Source organism: Pagrus pagrus, assembly GCF_965226575.1.
Source record: "Pagrus pagrus genome assembly, chromosome: 3".
NCBI classification, from domain to species: domain Eukaryota; kingdom Metazoa; phylum Chordata; class Actinopteri; order Spariformes; family Sparidae; genus Pagrus; species Pagrus pagrus.
In genome coordinates this window covers 22154364-22179735 of record NC_140187.1, presented here as the reverse complement: position 1 = coordinate 22179735, position 25372 = coordinate 22154364, and the positions used below count along the sequence as shown (strand labels likewise).

General features: G+C 40.0%; 1 protein-coding gene across 2 annotated transcripts in view; it reads left to right on the top strand.

Moving 5' to 3' along the window:
- Positions 1 to 25372, top strand: part of cpne5b (copine Vb) — a 121756-nt gene that overhangs the window by 58265 nt on the left and 38119 nt on the right. For both annotated transcript variants that reach the window (XM_084349069.1, XM_084349068.1), the window contains one exon: positions 19870 to 19933. In XM_084349069.1, the coding sequence (XP_084205195.1) occupies positions 19870 to 19933 (64 nt within the window). The remainder of the gene's footprint in view (positions 1 to 19869; positions 19934 to 25372) is intronic.

Sequence of the window (25372 nt, the reverse complement as noted above, 5' to 3'; positions counted from 1 at the left end):
GACTTATTTCCTAGGGGGGATTTCGGTGGTCAGAAAAGAGTAATGGCCAACAGCGTAATTACTACTAGAGGGCTCCTTTTCCACATGAGTACCTAACCTCCTCCTCTCCCTCCTCTTTGCTCTGTCTCTCTTTAAGGTCGCAGCTGATGTGAAGCTGGTGGTTATTTCTAAGGCTGCAGCTGCCTCTCTGTCTTCTGGGAGGTCTATATTGAATATGGCTGCTGTAGATCTTTACAGAGGGGAATAAAGGAGCTTCATATAGCTCTTTACAATCAGGTCACAAGGTTAGATTCGAGACTTTGGTTGCAAGTTACTAGATGTCTTCAACTCATATGTCTCTGTAAAGGGCTCACACAAATTACACAAATAGAATTTGCATGATGTCGACAAAGTTGAGCCATTTATCACTGAATTGTTGATGAATCAGGCTTTTAAAAGTCACTTTTGAACCCTTACTCTGTTTTAAAACAAAAGACTACGAGTAACTGACCATTTGCTAAATCCTCCCCATGGGCAGAGTTTAGATTACACTATTTCTTTTGTCTGTTTGGATGATCAGATTAGGTGACTATAGAGGCATAAAGTCTTGCTGTGAATTTGGTGCCTGACCAAATATTGTGACATGCGTGATGTCACCAGGATGGAGGTGATAGGGACCGGCTTCTGCAAACAAGAGTGGCAATGTGTACGCCAACACCATTCCTCTTTAGCTTCGCCACATTTATGTGCATGGTATAAATGGTCTGTGCTGCCGTTGGTCAACGTCTGACACATTATTGGACTACATGTTTTTAGAAAAAGCCCTGTTCATGACCTCGACATCACTGTATGTGGAAGCAGATCTTGTACACTTATCTCGATATCTGGTTAGCAGCCATGAATTGCATATTGAAAATCTCTTTCACAGGGCTCTTGTTGTTAAAACAAATCAGATGGAAAGATTAAAAAATGTGATCCGGAGAAGGCTAATGTTCGCTAATTACCTAATTAGCTATAGCTGATCAAATCTGCAAGCAACAGTTGTTCTTCCAGCTGCCCTGCTTTTGTCCACTTCAGACTGAAGATCCTTGAAGCCATTGTTTCAAAAATGTCAAGACATAAAGCGGCCTCTGCTATCAGTGTAAACTGCATTATGTGTCATGCGAGAATGGAAAGCTTGACAGGCGTAGCAACTAAGTGCGGCAGGGTTTAGTGAACAGCAGATGGGGGCCACAGGGTCAGAGGATGTTTCAGCTTGCTTTTCTGAAACAGATGTATGACTTTATTGTCTGTGTCAGTCACCAGCTACATTAGCCTCAACAGGTCCAACTGTGGGAAAGAGATCTTCTCAATGTGGCTGCATTTTGTTTCATGAATTAGTCAGTGCTCCTTTAATCTTTGAGGTTCAAGCGAACCAGCATCTCCATGAAGGAAGGAAGGAAGGAAGGAAGGAGAGAGGGAAGAAATATTTTCCACTGCGCCCTCCAGCCTCTGCTTTACAACTGACAGGGAAGGCTTTGATGCTGTGATGAAAAGTGACGGCTGTAATGCCCAGGGCAGCTTGTGTTGAGGGACTAGGTGAAGTGAAACGGATGGTTCAGGGGTGCTGAGCTCCACGGAAATGTGCACACCAGAGACGGGTTTGCCTCTCAGGAACATCACCAGGTTGATCCAAGAATCTCTCTGATAGCAAAGACTGAAATCAAACGGGAACGACACTGAGTAGAGGATCTTATGCGTTCGAAGTTGATAATTATTAATAATTTCATGATTGTAAAAAAGCCATCTCTGGCAACACTACATCTTGAGGAACTGACACAAAATCCACAGATGGGGTTTTGATGCATCTTTCATTGCCTCTCTGCTGTGAGTGAGTTGTGAGGCACAGAGAGAGAAGACTGTCTAACTCAGTTTTCTGCAGCTTCCATCTGGCACATATATATATGCAGTAGCATAGTGAGCATGGTGAGTGGTTAAAAGTTTATTTTGCCTTCTGACACTGCAGTCCTATAATTACCAAAGCTATAATTGTTTTTTTTTTTCATGTTGTAAAAGTGGAGCAGTTAGCCTTACACTGCCAGAGGTTAAAGATTTGTCACCATGAAAGGAGACATATTATGCTCATTTTGCATTTTCTTTCTTTAATCACTTTTTCACTTTCTTGTCTTAGTCAAACTTTCCACCAAAACCACATCTAATGTTTAAAAACACATAAGCGTAGCATATTCCACACCTAAATTGCCTGCATCAGTTTAAAGATCTTTTGCCAAAATTGCAAATATAAGAGTTAACTGTGTGTTCAAAGTCACCTGTTAAAAGATTAAATTGTTAATTGATTAATACGTTGATATAAAGCTAGAGCACACTGCTATTTAATTAAGTTTTCTTGATGTAACAGATGCTGTAATGCATTTTATATCAGATTTACCAGCAGCTTTCCTGCACTTCTGGGACCAAGTGTTGGCATATTGTTCATTAGGCAATTTCATGTTCAGATTGGCTTATACAATTTGACCCTAACTCAATAATTAGCCTGTGTTAAATACATAAGAACCTCCATCACACACAATATGTGTGGAGACAGAAACTAGCAGGGAAACAATGCTGTGTGACTGATCCATCGCTCTATTCTGCTCTACATTTTTCACATTCTCTTAGAGGTCAGAGTGACTGACAGAGACAAAATGTGATACCTGCCATGCCTATTCAGAAGCTCTGTGTCAGTAGTAATAATAGTGATAAGAGTGAAAAACAATTAGCTTGAAGCCTTGAAGCCTTGAAGCACTCGTTTATATTTGAGAATATATGAAAAAAACAAAACAAAGCAATAAAACTCAAATTGAAAAAATAAATGAGGGAGTGTGATAAGGTGTTAAAAAACCATATTTCCTCTTTCGTGAAGCAAAATAATGAACATTTGATCAGGAAAGATAACAAGGATAACAGTTTTCTTTCTGGCTGCTCAGTTTAATTTGTTTTGTTGCCCCAGAGTTTGATTCATTTACCTCAGCACAGAAATCCCTGTAACATAATTTGAAACTCCACAACAAGAGAGCAGGATGTGTGTTTTCACACATTTCTATTTCTGCAGTCTGTCGGCTGCATGTACAGTAGACGATGTCTAACTGAATATAGCTGTCAGTTGAACCAGTTCTGAGATAGCATCTCTTCATTAAATGTTTGTGCACATCGCTGGAAAAAACAACGAATCGTCTCTGACAGATATCGAGATTAGAAATTGCAGCACAATTGAACTCAAAAATAAAACCCTGATTAAAAAACTGGTCTTTAATTTCCTTTTGAAAATACAGAGAAAGCTTTCCATTCTAACATCCAGAGCCAATGAGTAGCACAGTTCAGGGGTATTAACACAGAAGGGATTCTCAACAGTTCACACTACAGGATTTTAGCCCTGACCTTCCATCAGCGAATGACTGACTGTTCAAAGACGTCATCCAGGCGCTAAGTGACAGCTTGTCTGCGAGTCGCCGACGTCCACTGGATTTCTAGAGGGGCTAAATATCTGGTTGAGTCGCAGACAGGTCAGGCATCTATTCGCGTGGAGAGGGTACAATAATAGCCTATAGTTTCTATCAGAACACATTCGCACAAGCGTTTCAGTGTTTGTAACCGTGTTGTCCTTGCTGAACCACAACGCGAGCAGGCGCTTTCTTGTTATCAGCGCACAAACAGCTTGGATGTTGTCATTCCTGTGTCACGCGTGACTTCAGAAAGTTGTGTAGTGTAAACAGCGCAGCGATCTGACGACTTTGTAAGTTGTGTAGTGTGGCCAAGGCACGATCAACATTTAAAAGAAAAGCAGTGGACAATCTTAGCAAACTGGCTGGAACAGATAAATGAAAGAAAATCTCTGATGTAAGGTGGAGAGAGGTCACTTAAAGCTTCATAAAAGAACTAAAATCAGTTCTAATAGATGCTGAGTTAACCATTCAGGTGTCTTCAGCAGTGGTGTAATGTGATTCATGATGATACAATGAAACAAGATTTCACAACTCTGGGGCATTCATTGTATCCGCCGCCTTGATGCCTGGAAGGTACTGCATGTTCCAAAAGCATCTCCCAGGAATGTACTTTTGCACAAAGCTTCCAGCACAGTGCTGCCGGATGATAATGAATTGAAAAAGTAGAGCCAGGTTGAACTTTTTGACACTGCCTTAGCACCCCTGCTGCGCCACTGTAGCTGTCTCGTTGAAATGAATGACAGGGCTTCACTTTTCCAGGAAGCACTCTTGTCAGTCTGAGCATGACCGCACTGTTGTTCTCATCCTGGTAGTGAGCAGGATCCTGAAGCAGGTGAGATCACCCCTGCAGACCCTTTCACAACAAAATGGCTTTTTCCCTGCATGTTCTTTTGAAGGGAAAAGTGTTTGTTGTCTGGATGAGAGCTCATCATCTATTGATACCCTTGTGTCTAATATCTCTGAGCAAAACTCAGTTTCCTGTTTCTGCAGGCAGCCATTGATCACGGCTCACTCTCTCCAAGCCGAGCCCTTTGTCGGGAGAACAATTTTTCTGTCATTGTGGATTCAATTGGAGCTATCCATCAACTTGACAGAGGAGGTTTCCCACACTAAATTAACAAAATCAGGAATGCTTTTGAGGATTTACTGTTTTATCAGGTTGCGGTGCGCTCTGAATTCAAGCCTCACAGTCATCTGTTTGGAAATCTACAGAACACACTCCTCCCTCCCGCACTAAGCTCAGCCTGTTTAAACATTTGGAGACAGCTATTCTGGCAAATGGCATTGATTTCCCTCCAAAATGAATTTGAGGACTCAGCAGCATTGATGGAAAACAAAGCATTACCGAGATTGGCTGCCATTGTTACGATGCTAATTGCCTGAGGTGTCATTTGCTCCTCCAGAGGGGGGAAAAAAAGCCTTTTTTCTGTGTTTTTCTTTTTTTCATTTCACCCTCTGTGTTTGTGGCTGCAAACAAAGGAGGGAAGACGAGAGAAAATAGTCAGAGAAAACACATTTGTAATTTGTGAAGTCTGTTTAATGTGCTCTGCTTTGACAATCGACTTTTCTTTGACACACTTTTCATCTGGCTTGTTTTGAAGTCATATTTCCAGATGTTTGCTTTGCAAGCTTCTGTCCTGCCAGATGAAAGGACTTCAGAGTGAAATGCAATATTAACCAAAAACTGAATATTAACAGATCAATCAAGTACCACTGCCCCTAATTAGCACATATCTGCCTCTGATTGCCTTTATTTCCAGGTTTTAATGAAACGCACTATAAACCACAGCTCCTCCACCTTGACAGACGTGTCAGCGCTGCCTTTTGATGCAGCGTGTGCTTCGTTTGAGGCATGATGGATGCTGCTTCTCTCTCTCTCTCCCTCACTCAGGCAGAAGAGAAGGTACAGCAGCCATTTCAGTTCATCTCTTGGCTTCCCTGGGTGGCTGCTCACTCTTTCCCTCTTCTATTTGATTAATGGCACCGTCTCTCTGGTGGCCGTTGTAATAAAGTCAAATGAGGTCTCGAATGGCTGAGGCTTTGTAGAATCAGCAGTGGGTAATTGAGGAGGTGGATGTCTCAGGCGGAGGGGCTGTGTCTGCTCTCTGTCCTTAAGGCAATGAAATAGTGTTTCACTCTCCCCTTCGGCGGAGTTAGTGAAGTCAGTAATTGTGTTAGAGCGGCCCTGCTTCACTGCACATCGTTGTATGTTTGGATGGTTGTGCTCGTGTTCGGTTTGAAAGGTTAGCGAGCTGGTGGCGTGGAAGAGACATGCCTCCTCCTCTACGAATGCATGAAAGTGTGAGCAGTTTGTTTCCTGAATAATACAGTGGCAGAGGAGTGATAAATTAAACGCTGTAATCCGCAATATCTTTTCCAACAAACGTTGATCCTCCTTTGTCAGAGAGACATGTTTGGCTTCCCACGCTGAAATCTGTCAGAGGAATTTCCAGAGAAATCCCGCCTGAAACCTGGTAATCCTTCGTATCTTCCTTCACCAGGCAAGATTTGACTCTTTTGTGTGTAGATACTTAGCTCTGTATGGGATTGTCTATGATAGGCTGTTTGGGAAGTTAATGGGTAATAGGTGCAGCAAAGCACTCTATTCCTACTGGGAATATGGTTCACCAGTCCCGCCCTTGCTTTGATTCAAATTCAGTCCATTCTGCAAAAACAACACAGCTCCACACACACAATAATAATAATACGTGCAATTCATGAACGTGTCAGGTGTGACATTACAAACTGACTGACTGTTTATTGTTCTGTTGTGTCAAAATTCGACAGCTCAAGATCAAAATATCCGTTGTAATACACACTGAGGACATTTATGGACTGTTTTCTGTGATGTGATGAAGTGTAGATGTTTCCTATCACGCCTGTTGCAAATCGTCAAGGCCACAAAAGTGAACATCATCCAGCAAGGTAGAGATTTTTTTGGAAATTCAAGGTTTTTTCCTAAAATGTTTAAAATCATTAAGGATACACTGTGGTAAGACTGTGTAGAAATGTAGTGATAAAGTACAGGTGGTGCTGATTTGTGTGCAGAGCTGTGGTGGTGCTGAATGGACAGCTCCTGTAAAGTGACTTTAAATGAATGTTTTTGCTGCTTCATTCTGTCTTTGCAGCAGTATTTTCACTGTCTCGACCACCAGTTTTAATAATAATAAAAAAACAACTTTGGATTTCAACTTGAATGTTTAAGCAGAATTAGGGGTGTCATGATTTCAGTTATTCATCAACATGAGCTTTCAATGTATTTTTTTTTTCTGCGACCCCGCCTAATTGCAAGTGTCCGAAATAGGGAACAGGAAAAAACACACATGGCTTGCCGGCAGCCTGCAGCTGTACTTCCAGAAAATTATCCTGTCAGCACGAAGCCAATCAACCGACTGGCACCGGCGGAAATGTTGGGTTTATTTTCTTTTTCAGCCATCCTTTATTGATTTGTTTGGGAAGAGGGTTTACTCTGAAAAGATTTGAGAAACCAAACTTTGTAACAAACCCAATTTCTGTCTTTTCTTTTTTTTTTTAAATAGTTGGATAACTGAAGGGATTTTTGATGAATTGTGGAATCTTTATTTTTGGTGAATATTTGTTCAATGTCCTTAACTCTAGCCTGCATAAAAAAAGCCACCAGGATAAAGTTAAGCTGTTTTTGTAATACCCCCCTATTTTAAAGAAGATATGAAAATGTTGGCGACAGTCATCAGGGCATGAAACCAATGGATCTTTATCAATCCATCAGTGCTAAAGAAAAAGGGTTTTAATGGAAAATCGGATCTAATTGTGACCTTAAAATTGAAAATCAAATGGAATCTGGGATATGGAGAATCATGATACGCCTAATTAGACTGATCATGCTTGGCTACACAGAAAGTACAAAACCAGATGTTGCAGATTGAAAACTGGTACCTTCAACCGTCACCTTGGAATAGCTCCTCTATCAACCACTGATGGGTTGTTTGTGAAGTTATTCCACCTAATGTGAGTCGATGAAGCTAACAGACCAAAACTAATCCCTGGGAAGTGTAACAAATAGAGAAAGAAGTGATTGCCACAATGAAATTACATGTAATCAACAGAAAATCTAAGCAAAAAAAAACAGAAACAAAATTATTTTGATTTTAAGTTGATCCCTTGGTAGAGTGAAAACACAACCATCAGCTACTGCCCAGTACTAATTATAGCTTTAACCACCATTTAGAAGGTAGAAAAACATTTTTTTAATCCGTTTGAGATGCCCCTTAACAGCAAAAACAAACACACAGGGAGATAAGCACAAGCTTTTAGAGATAATGTGTGTAGAGGAAGAGATATTAAACTTTGTTTATGCTGCATCCAACGCTGGGCCCTTCATTAAAGAGCTGTCCAGTAACTCCAAGCTCCAAGACAACAGATGTTTGCCATATTAAACTTAATGAGACAAACTCAGCAGGAACTCATGCCCCAAACACGCCTGTCCTCAGTCCTCCTCATTTGTTACTTCCCTTACTTAACATTCAAAGAACACTATACATCGAGGACATGTCAGTTTAAAACAACCATCTATAGGAGAGTCATGCTCGAATAGTGACAGTGTATCATGCATCATGTTAAGACTGGTCACACACTGCATACCACAGAAAGTATGCACTTATACAACCAGTGCTTTGTTGAATGCCCTAATTACAAGTGAATTTAAAGTAAATCCCCTCAGTAATTCCTCTTTGGCTCATTAGTCTGGAAGCTTAAATGAGTTGAAAACACAAATGGCAAAGACTTGTCCCTCTGCTTTTGTTAATTGGTATCTCGACTGTCATGCTATGCTGAGGGTGGGTCACCAAGGGGGGTGAGGGAAAAGAAAAGGGGAATTACGTCAATAAGGTGTCAGATTTTGTTAAGAGTCTCCTCAGGAAGAACAATATTATATATTGGATGATCCTGCAAAACCTTTCTTCACGTTTTTCTTTTTCTTTTTCTTTTTCTTTTTCATCTTTTTTTGGAAAAAATCAAATAGCAATATTTTTTGTACAATATAGGCACATGGAAAATACTATATAGTTAAGGTTAGAAATAAATCTTATGATGTCCATGAATGCATAACTGAATGGACCTACTGGGCCAGAGTGTCTGTTTGAAGTGACTATTAACATTTTTTTTTGCAAAATCAATAATACAACAACAAATAGAGACACAACAACTACAGAGATGCAAAGGTACTACAAAGAGACAAAACCCAACATAAACACAAACCTACCACAAAGAGATACAAAACGACTACAGAGTCACAAAAGTACCCCGAAGAGACATAAAACTAACACAAAAAAATTATGACAAGAAGACATAAAACTGCACAAAGATACGCAAAAGTGCCACAACGAGACATGATCAACTACAAAAAGACACAAAACAAAAACAAAACAACTACAAAGACTCAAAACAAAACAACTACAAAGACTCAAAACAAATACAAAGACTCAAAACATAAACAAAACAACTACGAAGACTACGAAACATCTACAAATGGACAAAAAAAACATTGGACTTGGTCACACGTCCATCCACCACACTGAAATCCACCCCCTTCTACTTAATGCATTGCCACATAATGTATATGGCACACGACTTCCCCGTAAGCACTGAACATTTGCAATAGACATAAATCGTGAGTTGCAGATTCATAAGGATGTAGTTTCCAAGGATACCAGGCTGGAACGAGCTGGTGATCAAAAAATACCCCCTACAGTATGTTAAACAGAGGCTGTGTTACAACTCAGTGGGTATTTAACACTGATAATGTGTGGCACTGGACTAGAAACCATAGTCCCCCTCTTTCACCAGCGACTATATTGTTTAAATTTGTATGCGTCGCATATTGCTACTCTGCCTCTCCATCTCCAGACGCTTTATACCCTTAAATTCGCTACATTCAGAGGTGTTTCCATTCTTTAAGACAGTATGACTTCCAAAAATTGGCTAAAGCTATGGATCTTAAAACCTTGGGCATATTATGGTTGCACAATAAACATCAAATGGAAATATTTTATATGATTTTTGCAAATCTTTTAATTTATGTCTCGCCCAGATTACTGTGACTGTGACATTTTTGTGTGTCTTTGAAGCTTTGAGTTCTGAACTAGAATGTAAAGCAAAGTGCTTTGTCTGAACAACTTTTGGCTGCACAGCACGACTTTCAAATCATCCCAAGCACCATGCAGGCTGTGCATAGATGTGGTTTGATTCATTAGATTGTACAAAGAGAATCTGACATGACAGTGGTCAGACCTGCATGTGATCCTGAAATGATCAGATGATGAAAGCTGTGTTGAGTCAACCGTACTGAAGCCCTCATCCAGAATTTGTTATAGAAGTCTGGAAAATAAAAAAAAACACACACCTGTCGGCTCTGTCAAACTTTCTCGTGCAACACCCCATCAGTATTTTCAAACACTTACATCTCGCCTCTATCTTTTACTTTAAAGTTTTATTTACATTGACGCCAAATATGCTTCATGCACATTTCTAAATGACCAGCAAATCGTTTTCTTTGACCATTTCCAAAACACATAACCATAAAAACAATCTGTGCTCAATGTGTTGTTTTCCTCGCAAGATAACCCAGTTTGAAAAAATAGGTGAGCATAAGTTTCCATAAAATGCGGTTTATTACAAGTAGCAGTTATGGTATTGTAACAACAGCAGGCAGTATTCATCATCAGTAAGTGCCTTCAAGAGTTTAAACCTCGCTACCAGCAGCCATTTGTGTTTATGCCTCCCGAAACATGCTGATGAGCATTTGGTCCGTTTTAATGGAGGCCGATAATCACCACCTCCGATAGGCTCCCTGAAGGACTCCCCTATGGCGCTTTTGCTTTGCTGCCTCCTACTCAGCTCAGACACAGTGTGACATTTGTGGCCTGAAGACCAGTTAAAGCCACCCGGAGGTTAAACACACTGCCGTCTTTTATTCTTGATCACCATTTTAGACAAAAGCTGTGGAGTGGAATGGATTAGGTGACCTGTGGGTGGGAATGAGACAAACCCGAACACTGATGCAGCTGAAAGGCAATTCACTGACCAACATGCAGCATATTGAACTGACTGTGTGCACTGTGCAAATTATTGAGGGCTGTGCTTCTTTTGTTGAGTTTCTGTGCAAGTACATAGTATTTCATAAAACTTTATGAAGCTATTCAGAATGGATTACATGCTGTCGGTATACTGTAATGTAATTAAGTGTTTAGGCTGTCTTAACCTGCCAATGTTAGCAGCAGATGTTCATGAATACACTATCTCCAGACTCCCTTACAGATTGCATGATTTTAGTCGTTGATTAAAGAGAAACTTAACAAACTTTGTGAAACAGCGACAGCAAATTCTAAATAATGAATTCCTTCTTGTAAATTGGGCATTAAATTCAATACATGAAGTTGTTTCATTCTCTTGTAAAAAGTGTCAGTTTGATGCTGCCTCGCTGTACCAGCCATGTCTAAAGTACTGATTTGCTCCGATAATAGCCTATGGTTGGTGTCTTTCCTATCTCATCCTTAGGTCTGGAGTCATGCAGGCAGCTGACAGCAAACAACGTGCTCAGAAGTGTAAATCACATTCAATTAATTTCAATTGGTCAATGCTCTCCATTAATGCGGTCATTGATGATGGTCCATGAAGTGGTCCTGGTCCTTTCCCTGGCCTTTGTTCTGGCTTGTCGTGAAAGTTAATTCTGAAAAAACTTTCACAAGAGGGTGATGACGGCAGCTCTTGTTGTTTTTATGAGTTGCCTGTCTCCTGTGCATGAACTCATCATTGTTAATGATGAGGTTCGCGAGGGCACTGCCATCTGTGGTCGTTAATAATTTCACTGAGTGGCAGGATGTAATCATTTGTATTGTAGGAGTTAAGGTGGAAAACATGTTTTGTTGTGAGAAAATATCGAGTGGGCGGTATATGTCAAGTCCATTTATTGCTTGGAGTCTGATAAATATGTCAGTAGGTTGAGGGATGATGTATCGCAATTTTCTATGGCTCAGTTCCGAGAGCGAAACTGAAGTTCTCCTTATAGATAAACTGCAGCACTAGAGTGATGAAACAGAGACATATTAAAAGGCAGCAGACAAGAAATAGGACTTCTTTATGTCTGAGCTGCTGGCCTTTAGTGTAAATGCTAGAAGGTAATAGCAGGAAAAAGTTTCAGAGGTTCTTATAATCTATCATCTATAATCTCTATGCATTTCCCCAAATGGAAAATACAATGGCTGTACGAAACAACTCGACTCACTGGCCACAGTAGATCCAAACAGAAATCCTGACAATCGACATCTTTTGGTGATTAACAGTAATCGATCGAATGGGCAACAGATCACCAATATCAAGCAATGAATTATATGAAAAATCCCCAAAAAATTGTTCTAAAAGTTGTATTTGTTTCGTAACACATTCAGCATGCCCTCGTATCCTGTTATAAGTGGATCTGTGTGCCTAATACACCTATTTGTACACCTATTGTGTACAGGTATAATGACTTTGGTTACCAACGATGAAAAATGGCATAAGCATTTGCAGATACATTGAACGGGTTGAAATAACACCTTCTTTACTTTGGCACACTGAGAAAGAGATTGCTTAAAATTGTGAGTTATTTCTCCCTGGGCCGAATTTGAAAACTGAATAAAAGTAACAATTTCATAGACTTGATTCGACTCTCTCCGTTGCCTCTCTGTGATTGAGTCCTTGAGTTTTTCCTTTTGCTACAATAACCTGCAACTTGTGCAATACTTTCACACCTCACATAGCTGTTGTGTCCCCGCTGCTCATTCTTCACCCTTTTTTGCCCTTCTCCCTCAGTTGAAACCTCTCATTTTTCCACGTTAATCACTGGTGACTTTTCCAGGCTCTCAGTCAAGCTGTGGCACAGGGTGAATCAATGAGTGGGTTATTCTTACAGCTGCGTATCCGTTTGGTAGAGTGCTCTTCTGGAAGGCCTCCAGCTCAGTCTCACTCTCAAGAAGTCTGATTATGTACAATGGCCCTTAGCCATGGATACACACTTTTGTGCTTCGAGTTTCTTAGGCGCTTTGGTGCTGTTACTTGACCCCTTGCTTGTTTTGGAGTATTTGCAAGTATATTCCTTCCAAGATATTGTGAATCTTGGACTCTAAACTTGAATAAAGAACGTTTAGACTAAATGTAAAAGGTCCCCTGAGACCATACGTCTAATGTAGCTGTTCACTGCATACGTCTTTAGTTTTACAAGACTGTTTTCAATCTTTCTGTTTTCATATTTCACTGAATAGCTTTGACATTTTTGGCCCACCATTTAGTCAACAGTAAACATTTTAACTTCATGATTACATTTTATACATAATGCAAACATACTATACTCTAGAGATGCCAGTGTCAGTCTGTTTGTTGGTCCATCTGTCTTTTCTCTCAGTCCACCACTTTTGTCAAGACTGAAATATGACTATAACACTTTATATCTTATATAACACCATATAAGAGCTACTCGACAGATTGAGATGACATTTTCCAACATTGCTGGCTCCCAGAGAAAGAAGCCGACTGACATTGGTGATGCCCTGACCTTTCCTCTAATGCCATGAGGTTGAGATCTGTGGTTCTTAGTGAAAGTCTCGACAACTTTTAGATTAATTATCATGAAATTAGGTCCAGACATTTCAGGTCTCACTTGGGATAAAAGAAAATATGTTTGGTTTTCCGTTGACTTTTCATCTACTTTTGATTTTAGGTCAAAAAAAAAATGTTTATAGTATGTTTTATAGCATATCCCATAGAAGCAGTTCTTGGTCTTTGAGACTCAAAGAAACATGTTGCACTTTCCACACTTCACAAACATCTTCCCACTGGATCCTTCTCTCCTGCACCTGAGAGAATTTGCTGCCTTCAACTTTTTTGGGGGGGCAAATAAAGCGCAGCACACCTTTTCACCTCCTTGTTGGGCTGTGGCTCAACAGACCACCTCTTCTTTTTGGGAATGCATTCCCCTGACAGCTCAATTTCCGACTCACCCTCAATACTTTTCAACAAAATCTTTCCTGCCACATTCAGTGCTCTGTTTCCTCAAGTATGGAAAAACATAAATGATAAACTTTTAAAATGTTAGTTAATATTTTTATAAATTGAAGAACATTAGCATTATATCATTATGTATTTGATCACTAGCTTCCCTTACTGCCATAAAATGTGTGCTTGACTTTAGAGGTCTCAGACTTACATCTCCCAAAGAGGAAAAAAAATCAATTGCTGGGTCTTACGAGGGTATGACTCAATAAACTACAATAGTTTTTACTTGCTTAGCATCAGCATGTTAGCATAGCCATTGGGAGAAAATTACCAAACATCTCAGAGCTGTTAGCAAGGCGGCAGACTCTTATATTCTTAATTATAAGCTGTAAAGAAAAGAGAGAATAGTTTCTAATTTTGCCCACAGTTACACACTTTCAGTCGTCCCTCCATTTCTTGCCGGTCTCATATCCCCCGCGGCAAAATTAATTTAGCTGTTCCTTATTTACAGCAACTTTATTAGTTTTTTTATCCTTTGACTCCCTGGAGATTTCTGTAATTAGAGATTCTCACCACTGTGAACAAAAAATTAGTGCGTGTACGTGCACGGCTGTCTCTGTGTGTCTGTGGGTCTTGATGCTTTTAGGGATTTTGTGCAAGTGTAATTTCTAAGTTTACATGTTTTAATGGGAGATAATGTGTCTCTGTCTCTGTGTTCCGTGTATGTATGTGTGTGTTAATGTACAACGCTCCTTTGTTTAATATCGGAGGTTCAAAAGCGCTCCTGTGTGTACCCTGTGGCTCTTTGAAGCATTGTGTTAATGGATAGGTTATATTATGCATGCGCCACTGCTTCGACTCTTCTAAGACAAAAAATAGATTTTCTTTCTTTTCAGGCGTCCTAAGTCTACGCAAGAAGAGCTTTCTAATTTGTCCAGGTGCAGTTCAAAGAATAGAATTAGCTCGACTCATTCATTAGATTACTGTTTCGGGTTATCAGTAATATGAGGGAGCCGTATCTTGTGTGTGGCACCCTCGGGAGGTCTGTCCTCCGTCACTGAGGCAAATTATAAATCAAGTCTGATTTCTTTTCTTTTTTTTGGTGTTGTAAATCAATAGCAAGGTGCAAATTAGATCTTATTTGATCATTTTCATCTCCTTTTTCCAATATATTCTTTAGCAACAAGATGGGTGGGATTTTTGGCAAGCACAGGCACACAAGAGGGATCGAATCCAGCAGGAGACAGATTGCAGTTCAACACCAACTGATTTGTTTTCCTGTCTGTGAGTTATCCAGGAGCAGAGTTATGATGATTATATTTTCAGAATATGGTTGTTTACAACCTCTGATGCAGAGAGCAAGGGATATTAAAGTGGTAGTTCAGGTCTTTTGATGTGGGGTTGTCTGAGGTACTTATTGCTACTCAGTGTATTACCTGCAATAGACGACCATCAGCTCTCCCCCGGTTTGGAGAAGCAGCGCGTCGCACCAGCAGGGAGCAGAGCATTGTGCTATTAAACGTCACAGAAGGCACATCTAAAGAAAATATAGTCTTTTAAGTGTACGCTCTATTTTGAAGATTTTTGGTGCTTTACATTGTGCTTGGTGCTTTCATGCAGAAATTGCCAACGTAGCTCCAGACTCTTTCTTTTGACACATTTCTTTGAAAATTAATTGAATATCTTTGGGTTTTGGACTGTTGGTTTGGAAAACAAGCAATTTATCAGCTTGTTCTTCAGGAAATTTTGATTTCATGACAATTTTCTGACGATTTATACACATGTGCTTTTTAAAAAGGGATATTAGTGATCATCAATCAATAAAAATACAGGCAGAAGTTTTATTTCAAGCTTTTGCATTTTAGGATCACCTGTAGCCCAAATCATATTCTCAGTAACAGCCATTTACTGCACGTCTACGTTTATAAAAAGCGCTGTCAATGAACTACTTTTGTTCTACAGCTATGTTATTCTTCATATATCTCCTGTGTAAAGCATTTAATTGTATTTATCAGCCATCGAATGACCAGAAAACACAGGTGTTATGATTGAAAGCCTGTTCCTGTGGCAGCACATCACGTTGTATGGCTGCTTTGCTCTGCAGCTCCTGTGTAGCCACAGCTTGTCAGCACAGCTCAGATTCACTTGTGTTACCCGTCTCTTTTGTCTGTTGAATTTAGCTTCTCAGTGTGGTCTGAGATTATATTCTATTTCTGGGAAGACCTGAGAGGGAATTGATTTGGTTACGGGAGGTGCAAGAAGGAATAAGCTGATGTGGATATGGAGTCATTTGTCTTTTGAAAGCTGTATTTTTGAGCCAGTGGCTGATGGGGTGCCAAATGTCTGAGTGTATAAGATTTTAGGTGATAAAAAACCCTTCACAGTTTCCCGCATGACATGCCCATGCGACCAAGATGGTTTCCCCACCTGAAGATCGATGGGAGCTTTTACTGTGCGGATCAAAGCTCTCCATCTGCCTCTTAAAACACCTTCACCTCTGCACAAAGAGCAGAAAGCACTTATACACACAGCTGGAGAGCACTTTTTCCAGTCTTTTGACCTGAGAATGTAGTCAATCCTGAGTTCGTCAAGTCAAGTCTGTCAATCTTTTGTGGACATTTATGGGAAAAAAAAGCTGTCAGAAGTACCGCTGTTAATATAATGTAAGCCTTTACCTTTGTTTGTTGCGTGCAGCTTCGTTGCTAAACTGCCACTCTCATCTAGCTCATAGAAAACTTCTGGCACGACTCAGACCCTGCTCTCCTGGTGAAAGGACCTGTGTTTGATCCAAGCAACCATCCCAACTATTCCCTTTGACTCTCTCGCTGTTTATGTGTGTGAATTTACATTTCGGCACCCATGTGAACAGGTTAGAGCAGCCAGAAAGCCGATTTGAGCCATGCAACAATCTGTGGACGGTCATACCGACATCATACCAATGTATCACTACAGTTTCAGTGTCTGGGAGGTAAAGAAAATCAGTCATCATCTGTATTGATTGTAAAGATGAAGACTTTAGTGTGGGCTGTAAGGCTGGCAGGAGCGGCACTGCAGCAGCAAAGCTGTCTGTGTGGCCAAACAGACGTGTAAGGCACAGAAGCTCAGCAATGCAACTGAAACGTGCTGCTCAGGCAAGCGATGTGGACCAGGCGTTAAAAGCATAGGACCGGTCAGTCTGCTGTTTTTAACGTGCTGCGAGTGAGAACAGGCAGCCATTTTGAGGCTGTTAATGAAAAGTGTTTAAAGGCTGCTCAGTAAAACAATAGATGTAGAATACTAGATAGGACATGTCATGACGACTTTCCATTATGGGAGGAATCCATATGGCAGCTATCCTACCTGGGTTAAGTTTTAAACTAAGTCTATGAATAAAACCAAGCAAGGTGTCTGCACCCTATTGGGCAGCTGTATGAGCCATACCAGCATGCAACTGGATTCTGGCATTAGTGGAAGGTAAACTGTATATGGTGACTATTTTATTTTAAAAAGGAATGGCGGAAAAGTACATTTTCTGCACCTCTGAATTCCCAGAGTTATGTAACTCGACTCTCCTGCTAGAGCGTGAATAAAATATCTTATCCGCAGCATGCACTGGAAAGTTCATATTATCATCCTAATTAGCTGCTTTGTTGATTTTTAGCAAGTGTGAATAGTTAGCACACAAACTACTCACTCTTGTGCATCTGGTCTGAAAGCAGCATTATATAAAGACTTCAGTCTCCAGTTCACTGAACTGTGAAAGGAACCCCATCGAGGCCGCCCACGACCACAGTGCGGCCCTAACACTTTCAAACTAATAAGACACATTCCTCTTACTGTGACACACAGCTGATGAATGAGGCAATTAACACACATGCAGAACGGCCACAATAAACTTCACTGTCCCCAGGTGAGACGGATAATGGCCCAAGATATCTGACACACTGATGCAACACAGGCAGATAAATGAAAGGTGATAAATTTTGTGGGGAAACACAAGCAATGCCAATGAGTTAAGTGAGAGCATATTTTAAACAGTCGCCTGAAAGTGTCTTATATTGACAAAAAGGTGCGATGAATTGTCTGGATACAGTTTAAAACTCAATTTGAGCTCTTCAAAAATACAGTTGTTTTGAAGCGCTTTACAGAACAGATAAGAAAAGAGAGATTACTAAGAATATCATAACATTTAACTTTATCTTGTACACACACAACCGACGAACTAGCAGACAGACAGAACACAACAGACACTGTGTACTCAGAAAACCTGTCACTAAAAAACATTTAGACCTCGACCTACTGTAGGGTCAGGATCTCATTTGTCTGACAGCGTTCTGTGAGGACAGGAGTTCTCTTATATAAGCAGTGGCAAGTCTATTCAGTGCTTTCCTGACAAAAACGAGCTTTCAAACTCAGTTCTATAGCTATAAGGTGGAGCCAGTGGAGGGATGAGAGTTGTTGGGGTAATATGGTCTCTCTTTCTTGATAATGTTAAAAACCTTGGCGCAGCACTCTGAACAAGCTGGAGACAGAATTAAAAGGTTTGAATGGAACCAGAGTGTTTTTTTTAGAGTTGCACTAAAAATGGAGGATGGATATGAAGGTGTTGGTGACTTTCTCCAAATCAATCATGGAGGGATAGCCAGAGAGGCCAAAGTGGAGGTGGCTGTATGAGCGGAGCTTACTGAATGAGCTGTGGCCTATTGTAAGACCTACCTCAGTTGAACCATCCTTGGACAAAGTACACACTTCTGCACAAAAGAAGAGTGTTTTGCTGACATTTGCAGACAGAAGTCAATGGTACAAATAAGTCTCTGAAGTTACTGTGTAAACTTATTTTCTGCTGTCACCACAGCTAACTAGTTTGCTGGCATGACGAAGTGACTTTGAAGTCTTTTTACAGGGATGCAGGGAGTCAGTCACAGTTAGGAGTGGTGGGAAGTCAGTCTATATAATGACATCACAGTTATGGGGCATGACATTCATGTTTTTTGTATTAATTTGATTTGCCAAGATAGCTTTTATGTAATAACCAGCTAGATTGTGGTTATTTGGCTAAATATAGATAAATTCAGGTGTCATCAACAAAAAAACGAAGAAAAACAATATTGCAGTTTCAGATCATGTAAAGATATCTTTAGCAGTACAGTCCGGATCTTTTCCACTTACATCTTCTCACGTCCTAATACATGAATCCCATTTCATGGGCATTACAATTCAATTCCACCTTTCACCTTGAGCGGACTAAAGGATGGCGATTTAGTCTAAGCACTTTAAATATCTGAACACAGGTGCACACACACACACACACACACACACACACTGTAGATCTACATGGAAACATAAAGACAAATATATCTCTGGTTGTACTCCAAACAATAGGAAAGGGTGAAGTGAGAAAGTAAGGGAAAATGCAGAGAAAAAAATGTTCTGGAGGCTTCAAACATATGATATTCCCCCTCTGCGCTCTGTTTGAGTCATGTGTAATAAGCGAGACAAGAGGGTTGAGCCTTTGATGGCCTTTCTGATTCTCAAATCTTGCCATCGCCTTTTTCTTTTAAAATTGAGAGCTGTGACAGATGTGAATAAGCACGTGACCTCAATCTGCATTAGATGATAATACTGCAGGGATGTCGAGGTTCAAACCGGCACTGTTATTTTGCCTTATGCAGGGAACTTCAGCCATCACCTTCCTCAATATCTGAAATGTAACACGTATTAATAGATTAATAATTAATAGATAGCAGAAAAAAAGAAGGAAAATATCTGTATGATTGCAAATTGATATTTTAAGGTGTTCAGTAGTAGATTCCTGTCTTGGTGGCTTGATTCCACGATATCTGATTTTGCAGGAAACACATGATCTACAAAAACATGGAATCAAGAAAGAAATTAGACCAGCTGCTCGTATAATCTGACAATCAGCACCATCTTTTAAATTAAATCAGACTAGAAGCAGCTGACTTTGCCTCCTGCGTTATGAACAAGTCAAAAGATGATGGATTGATTTGTCACTACAACTTAGTTTAAAAGTTCTCCTCAAGAAGAGAGGTTAATTAGACCATTCATGGCTTTCTCTGTGGGAGCCGTTGAGTAATATGAGCTGTGATCTAAACCTGCTGACACATTTACATCATACTAGCTATAAATCTGTCCAAAAAGCTATCGTAGAAAAAATGTGTACAGCCATTTAAAGCTAAGAGTGACGCTTAACTGTCAAAAAATGTCAAGTACGAGCTACATGAAACTGACTTTGTTGTTGAGTATGATCAAGAGAACTCATAGACAAGCTGGATAATGAACATGCTTTTATCACTGCAGTGGCCTTTATTGATCACTTCAGACCACCAACACTGGACAAACAGAAGATGTGTTTCCTCTCATTTCCGTGAAGCTCTTATTGTTTTCTCTCTTTGCTCCACAGAGGGATCCCGGGGAAGAAATGTGGCACTATCGTTTTGTCTGCAGAGGAGCTGAGCAATTGTCGAGTGAGTAAACCATAATAATCTGCCCTGCCAAACACACATTAGCAGGCAAACATCAATCAGCAAAGCCTGGTTAAACAGACTTTTAACAAAACATGTAGAGGCTCAGTGGGGCAAATAAAGTGAAGCCGCACAGCCACAGACAAAGGAAACTCCTGTTGACTCAGGGTATCAAAAAATTGCATCTACGTATTAAAGTATTGGTCTTTGTATCTACTGTATCTGTCTATCTGCACACTTACCTAACTACTAACAACGAACAAACCTCCCAACAGTGCCAATCTCACACACACACACCCACACAAACACACACACCCCTCTGAGCTGCTCTCACACTGTGGAGACTCCCCCTGTCTAATGAAATGGCCCAGGAACATGATGGGGTGAGTGCTGACTGTCCTCTCAACCCACACTGTGCTGTAAACCTGTGGATGCTTCACCCGGCTCACAGCACGCGGATCAGAGGAGGATATTGAAAAGCAAGAGAGTGCAACAGAGCAAATGGCAGACAGAGAGGAAGAGAGAGAAATAATGGCATGATGAAAATGAAAGAGCAAACGAGCAGCGATGAGTTGGAGAGAAACAGACATTTGTGTGTGTGTGTGTGTGTGTGTGTGTGTGTGTGTGTGTGTGTGTGTGTGTGTGTGTGTGTAGAATAGTGAGAGAGGAAGAGTAAGACAGACAGAAACAGATACGAAGACAGTGAAGTGAATCACTACAGGATTATTTCACGCCCCATGTGTAGCAGCTCTTAGCTATGAGAACAGCATGGCTGATGATAGTGTGAGACTGAGCACTGGTTAATTTAAATGCAGCCCAGCCTGACCTCGTCCCTTGTAGCCTTGTAGCTTTGGACACACACACACACACACACACACACACACACACACACACACACACACACACACACACACACACACACACATTAATACACAAATCATACTTTCACATGCTTGTTCACAACCCACACTGATACTCATTTACATACAAACACACCTACATTAACATGAAGTGCTGCAAAATGCTTTGTTGCATTTGATGTCACCTGTGCAGCCTGGAATACAAAACCAGATGGATCATTGTCCTTGACAGTTAAAGCTGCTACAATCAAATGTTTTTTTAATTTACAAAGGATCTCATGACTACTTATATGTTACAGCTGTCGCTTATTATGATGAACCTACAGATAATTATCACTAAAATCTGCATTTCAAGTCATATCTACAGCGCATTATTCAGCAGCCATTAAATGCAACGAAAACTGTATTCTTTTCAAAATGTATTTACTCACGTAGTTATTTCTGTATTCCTTTCCTTTTACATTTGCAAGATAATACATAAAGACTTTAATAAAAAAATAATTGATAAATGAATAAATAAAATGGTAAAACACCTGGGAAAGTAAATAAATAGGGGAATACAGGAAATACAGGAGCAAATTTATGTTCTGTATGCCTGCATTGGTTTTAAGCATTATTTTGGATGCATTTGATGACGTATTTACTTATTTATTCTTATTTATTCAATCATTTATTTATTTGTTTATTTATTTTTGATTTTGCCAGTTTTGGTCCTCCATACTGAGTGACAGTAAAGTTAGCAATTAGAAAGTGAACATAACTGAACGCAGCACCATTTCGCCGACGTTTCCTTCAAATGTTGGTAAATACCAAAACAGAGCTAGGAGGGGAATGGATATGAACTAACATTCATCAGGTTGACACAGTTTGCTGATTCAGCTCCTCGTGTGCCAGAAGTGTAAATAAGAAACTATCTGCCAACAAATTTGCTAAATTAACTTCTGAGTCGATGTGTCAGTGTGTTCACACCTTGCACTGCCCAAAGTGAGACCAAGCATCTATATCTAGATTTAATGACAGAAACATGGTGTACTGTCAGTTCTTTTGTTCCCACACTGAGGCTACAATCCTCACATTTAGTAAAATATTTATATCCAAGATTCCTTGTGCATAATATTACGCATTTCCCTGTAATCCAGCCTGACACTTTTTGTACCAAGACTAGAATTTAAAATAAAGCTCTCTGAGTTTTGCACAATGCTTGTCTGCACAACATGATTTTGTAATGATGGACCTGTCGTTGGGTCTGACTTGGCTGAGAAGGTTAACACACATTAAGCATTCATGAAGTGACATTATTCATCACTTTCCATTCTGACGTCGTCTCAAGAGGAGTGCGTATGTGGTCGTGTGTGAGTGTTTTTTGCTGATGTACCCTGCAGCAGGGAAATGTAATACATTTGTACACGCTCATGACAAAAGCTCATCAGCCAGCCTTCTTTGTGACAGTATGTAGTGTGCAAATTGTGTTTCTCTTTATTGTGTGCCAGTTTGAAAAGAGACTCGTCATCAAACAACCCTGGTTGGTGGTGTTTGAATAACTCTGGGATGTATTTAAACTTTTGTGTCGCTGTATTTCATGTGTTAAAAACCTTAAATGACAAAAAGCAGTGAACATTCTTTGCCTTTTACTCCTGAACATCTCAAGGGAACAAAGTTAGCTGGGGAACTGAATGTTTTAAGTTGGCAGAGCATAATTCTTAAAGTGCACTTTGTAGTTTTGGCAAATAAATTTTAATCTGAAGAGAAAGATCTTCAATGACTGATTTTTTATGCTGAAACAAACTAAATAAACAAACTCTTTTTGTTTTCATGACTGAATAAACTGAATAAACAAACTGACCTTAAAGGACAAAACAATTTCCTACTGTTTTCCCTTGTTTATATTTGGCGGACCCTGCCACCTTTCTAGCTTCAAACAGTGTTCTGGGGACCTTATTTTCCTCTGAGAACAACTTGTTTATTCACTTATAGAAACAATACATATTTCTGAGACTGTATTACCTCATTAATATTATAAATATTAAAATCCTGAGTTTGAATTTCTTCTTCAAAACTACATAGTGCCCCTTTAAGTAACAGCTGCACTGTAAAAAATAAGATGCTGGAAGACATCTCCGAAAAAACACTGGAGTCTGCAGGGTAACTAGAATTTTTAGATATCTTTTAAAACAATTGTCCAGCTTCATGACCAGTTTAAATCAGTGTCATAACACACATAAACTCCCAAAATATAAACAAAGCGATTGCAGTTACTGACAGCGAATGCAATATTCACATTTAATGACCGGAACTGCATTTTATTATTATCGTCAGCTCGGCAACAATTAATCAGTCAACAATATCCTTTGCAGTGCACAGCGGTGTATTTATGAAGAATTAACTGTCTGAAGGTGACCTAGGTCTATTGTGGATTCAACAGATAAGCTAACAAAGACCATACAAACATAAAATGTGGGTGAAATAAATCAAACCCAGCAGCAGATGCTGGGAGATTTATTCTCACTGCAAACAAACTCTTGCTCCGTCCCTCTAGTACACACTCTCTCTCTAACAAATACGCCTGATTGTGCATTTTCTCCACCGTTGTTTATCTTGAAATATAGCACTTTTACCAACCCCAAATATAAATCACTTGCCTGCTGCTGCTGATGTTGTTGTACTACTTGTTTACTATTACCCCTCCCGGTTCTTGGCTCTCCCTGTGTGGTGGCAGTACCGGGAAGGGGCCCGACTTATCTCTGGCATATGGGCTGTAGCTAATCTCAGAAACACAGTGGGTCCATTACAGTATGTTCAGATGCTGTAACAGTAGATTGTCAGAGCCTGTGGCCTTGCACTAGCAGCCATGGCGCCACTAATGATAGCTTAATAGCTTTTTAATGTTGCAGCTTGCACCTTTTGTCTGGCTGTGTGCCGTGTGGCAAAATCAGCAAAAGAATGTGTGTGCGGCTGAGAGTGTGACAGAGTGCGAGTGAGAGCGAGAGTGTTTTTGTTCACATATGCCGATGCCTATTTTAATTCCTGTGCGCGTTCTTACCACAGTGTCCTCTGTGTCTTTATCACACATAGCCAGGCATGGCACAGCACACACTTTGCTCACAAACACATCCACTCCGCTCCAGCAGTGAGGGGAACTTTATCTGTATTCCTACCCTCGCCCTGAGGACACAAACACACCACACGTCTGCCATTTCACACAACCCTCCCACACAGAGGACTCTCACTCTCTTTCATTCTCTTAAAAAACACTCCTTCAGTCCTCCAGGGAGCTGTTGGCTCTCATGCTGTGTACTGATTGACACACAAGCAGTTCAATGCTTATGTCATCCCAACATGTGAAAGTAGAAATATCTGCCGCAGCAACAGATTTCATTTCATCTCCGTTGCCCTGTCTTCTATCCCTAGACACTGGGAGTGTGTACGTTTGTCTCTGTGTGTTCAATTTCAACAAGTACCTAACTTCAACAAGTACTGACTGTGACTATAGTCTCTCTACACATGAAAACAGTGTTAGAGTTTACAGTTTAGACTGCTGTGGACTTGTTATGAATATGATATTATGGCTCCAGTCTTCCCCAGAGCTCAGCTATCAGCTCAGTTAGGCCCTGTACACACATACGTGGGTATTTCTTTAAACAAAGCTTTTTTATGCTTTTTTATTTATTTTTTTAACAGAGGAGGAAAATATCCACCTTGAAACATATCTGTATTAATGTGTACAAGGTCTTGAACTTCTATTCTTCACTTCTATTCTGTCAAATTTTTCAAAATATTTGTTGTCAGCAAATGAAAATAAGAAAATAGAGACAAGCAAGGTGAGATGACTCATTAATCCTACAGAAAGTGAAAGTGAAAAACGTGCAGTACAAGAACCAAGTTATTAACAACAAAAATAAGAGTAAATGGAGCTGTGAACATGTAAAAATCACATTTCCACATGCGATTGGCTATTTTCCCAATAAAAGTATTTCACCTGTGATTGGCTTTCATCAGATATGAATGAAAATGTCCACTATAATTTTAACATGTTAACATATTATTGTAACATGTATTTAAACACATTTTAACATGCAAATTTTTTTTCACATGTGAACTCGACATTTTTTACAAGTGATTGGCCTCATAAGAAATTTATATTTTCACATGTTAATTTTACACTTCCTATGTTTTTCCTCACATGTGGATGAGAATCTACACATGTACTAACAAAGCACAAGGTTTCACTCACTTGCAATTAAGGTTGCTCACAATGCAGGTTTTTTGTGTTCAAACATGCACAATTTGGCCACGTTGCTGCTCTCAGTCAGTGAGTGGAAGGACACACCAGGAAATCTCTGCAGAGCTAATAGGCACATAAAAGCATTTATGGTGATGGAATGTGTTGGGGGTATTAAATATGCATCTGCTCCCGCCTCATTAAGGCTCTGTGGCACGAACATACATTCTTGCAAAGGTCTGTGATCAACAGCCATTTGCTAATATGGAGAGAATCAGGGTATCAATATTTAAAGAGGGGGGATTGGCTGGATGGAGACATTGACACCCTCAGGGGAGCAATGACGGAGTGTTTGTGACAGGA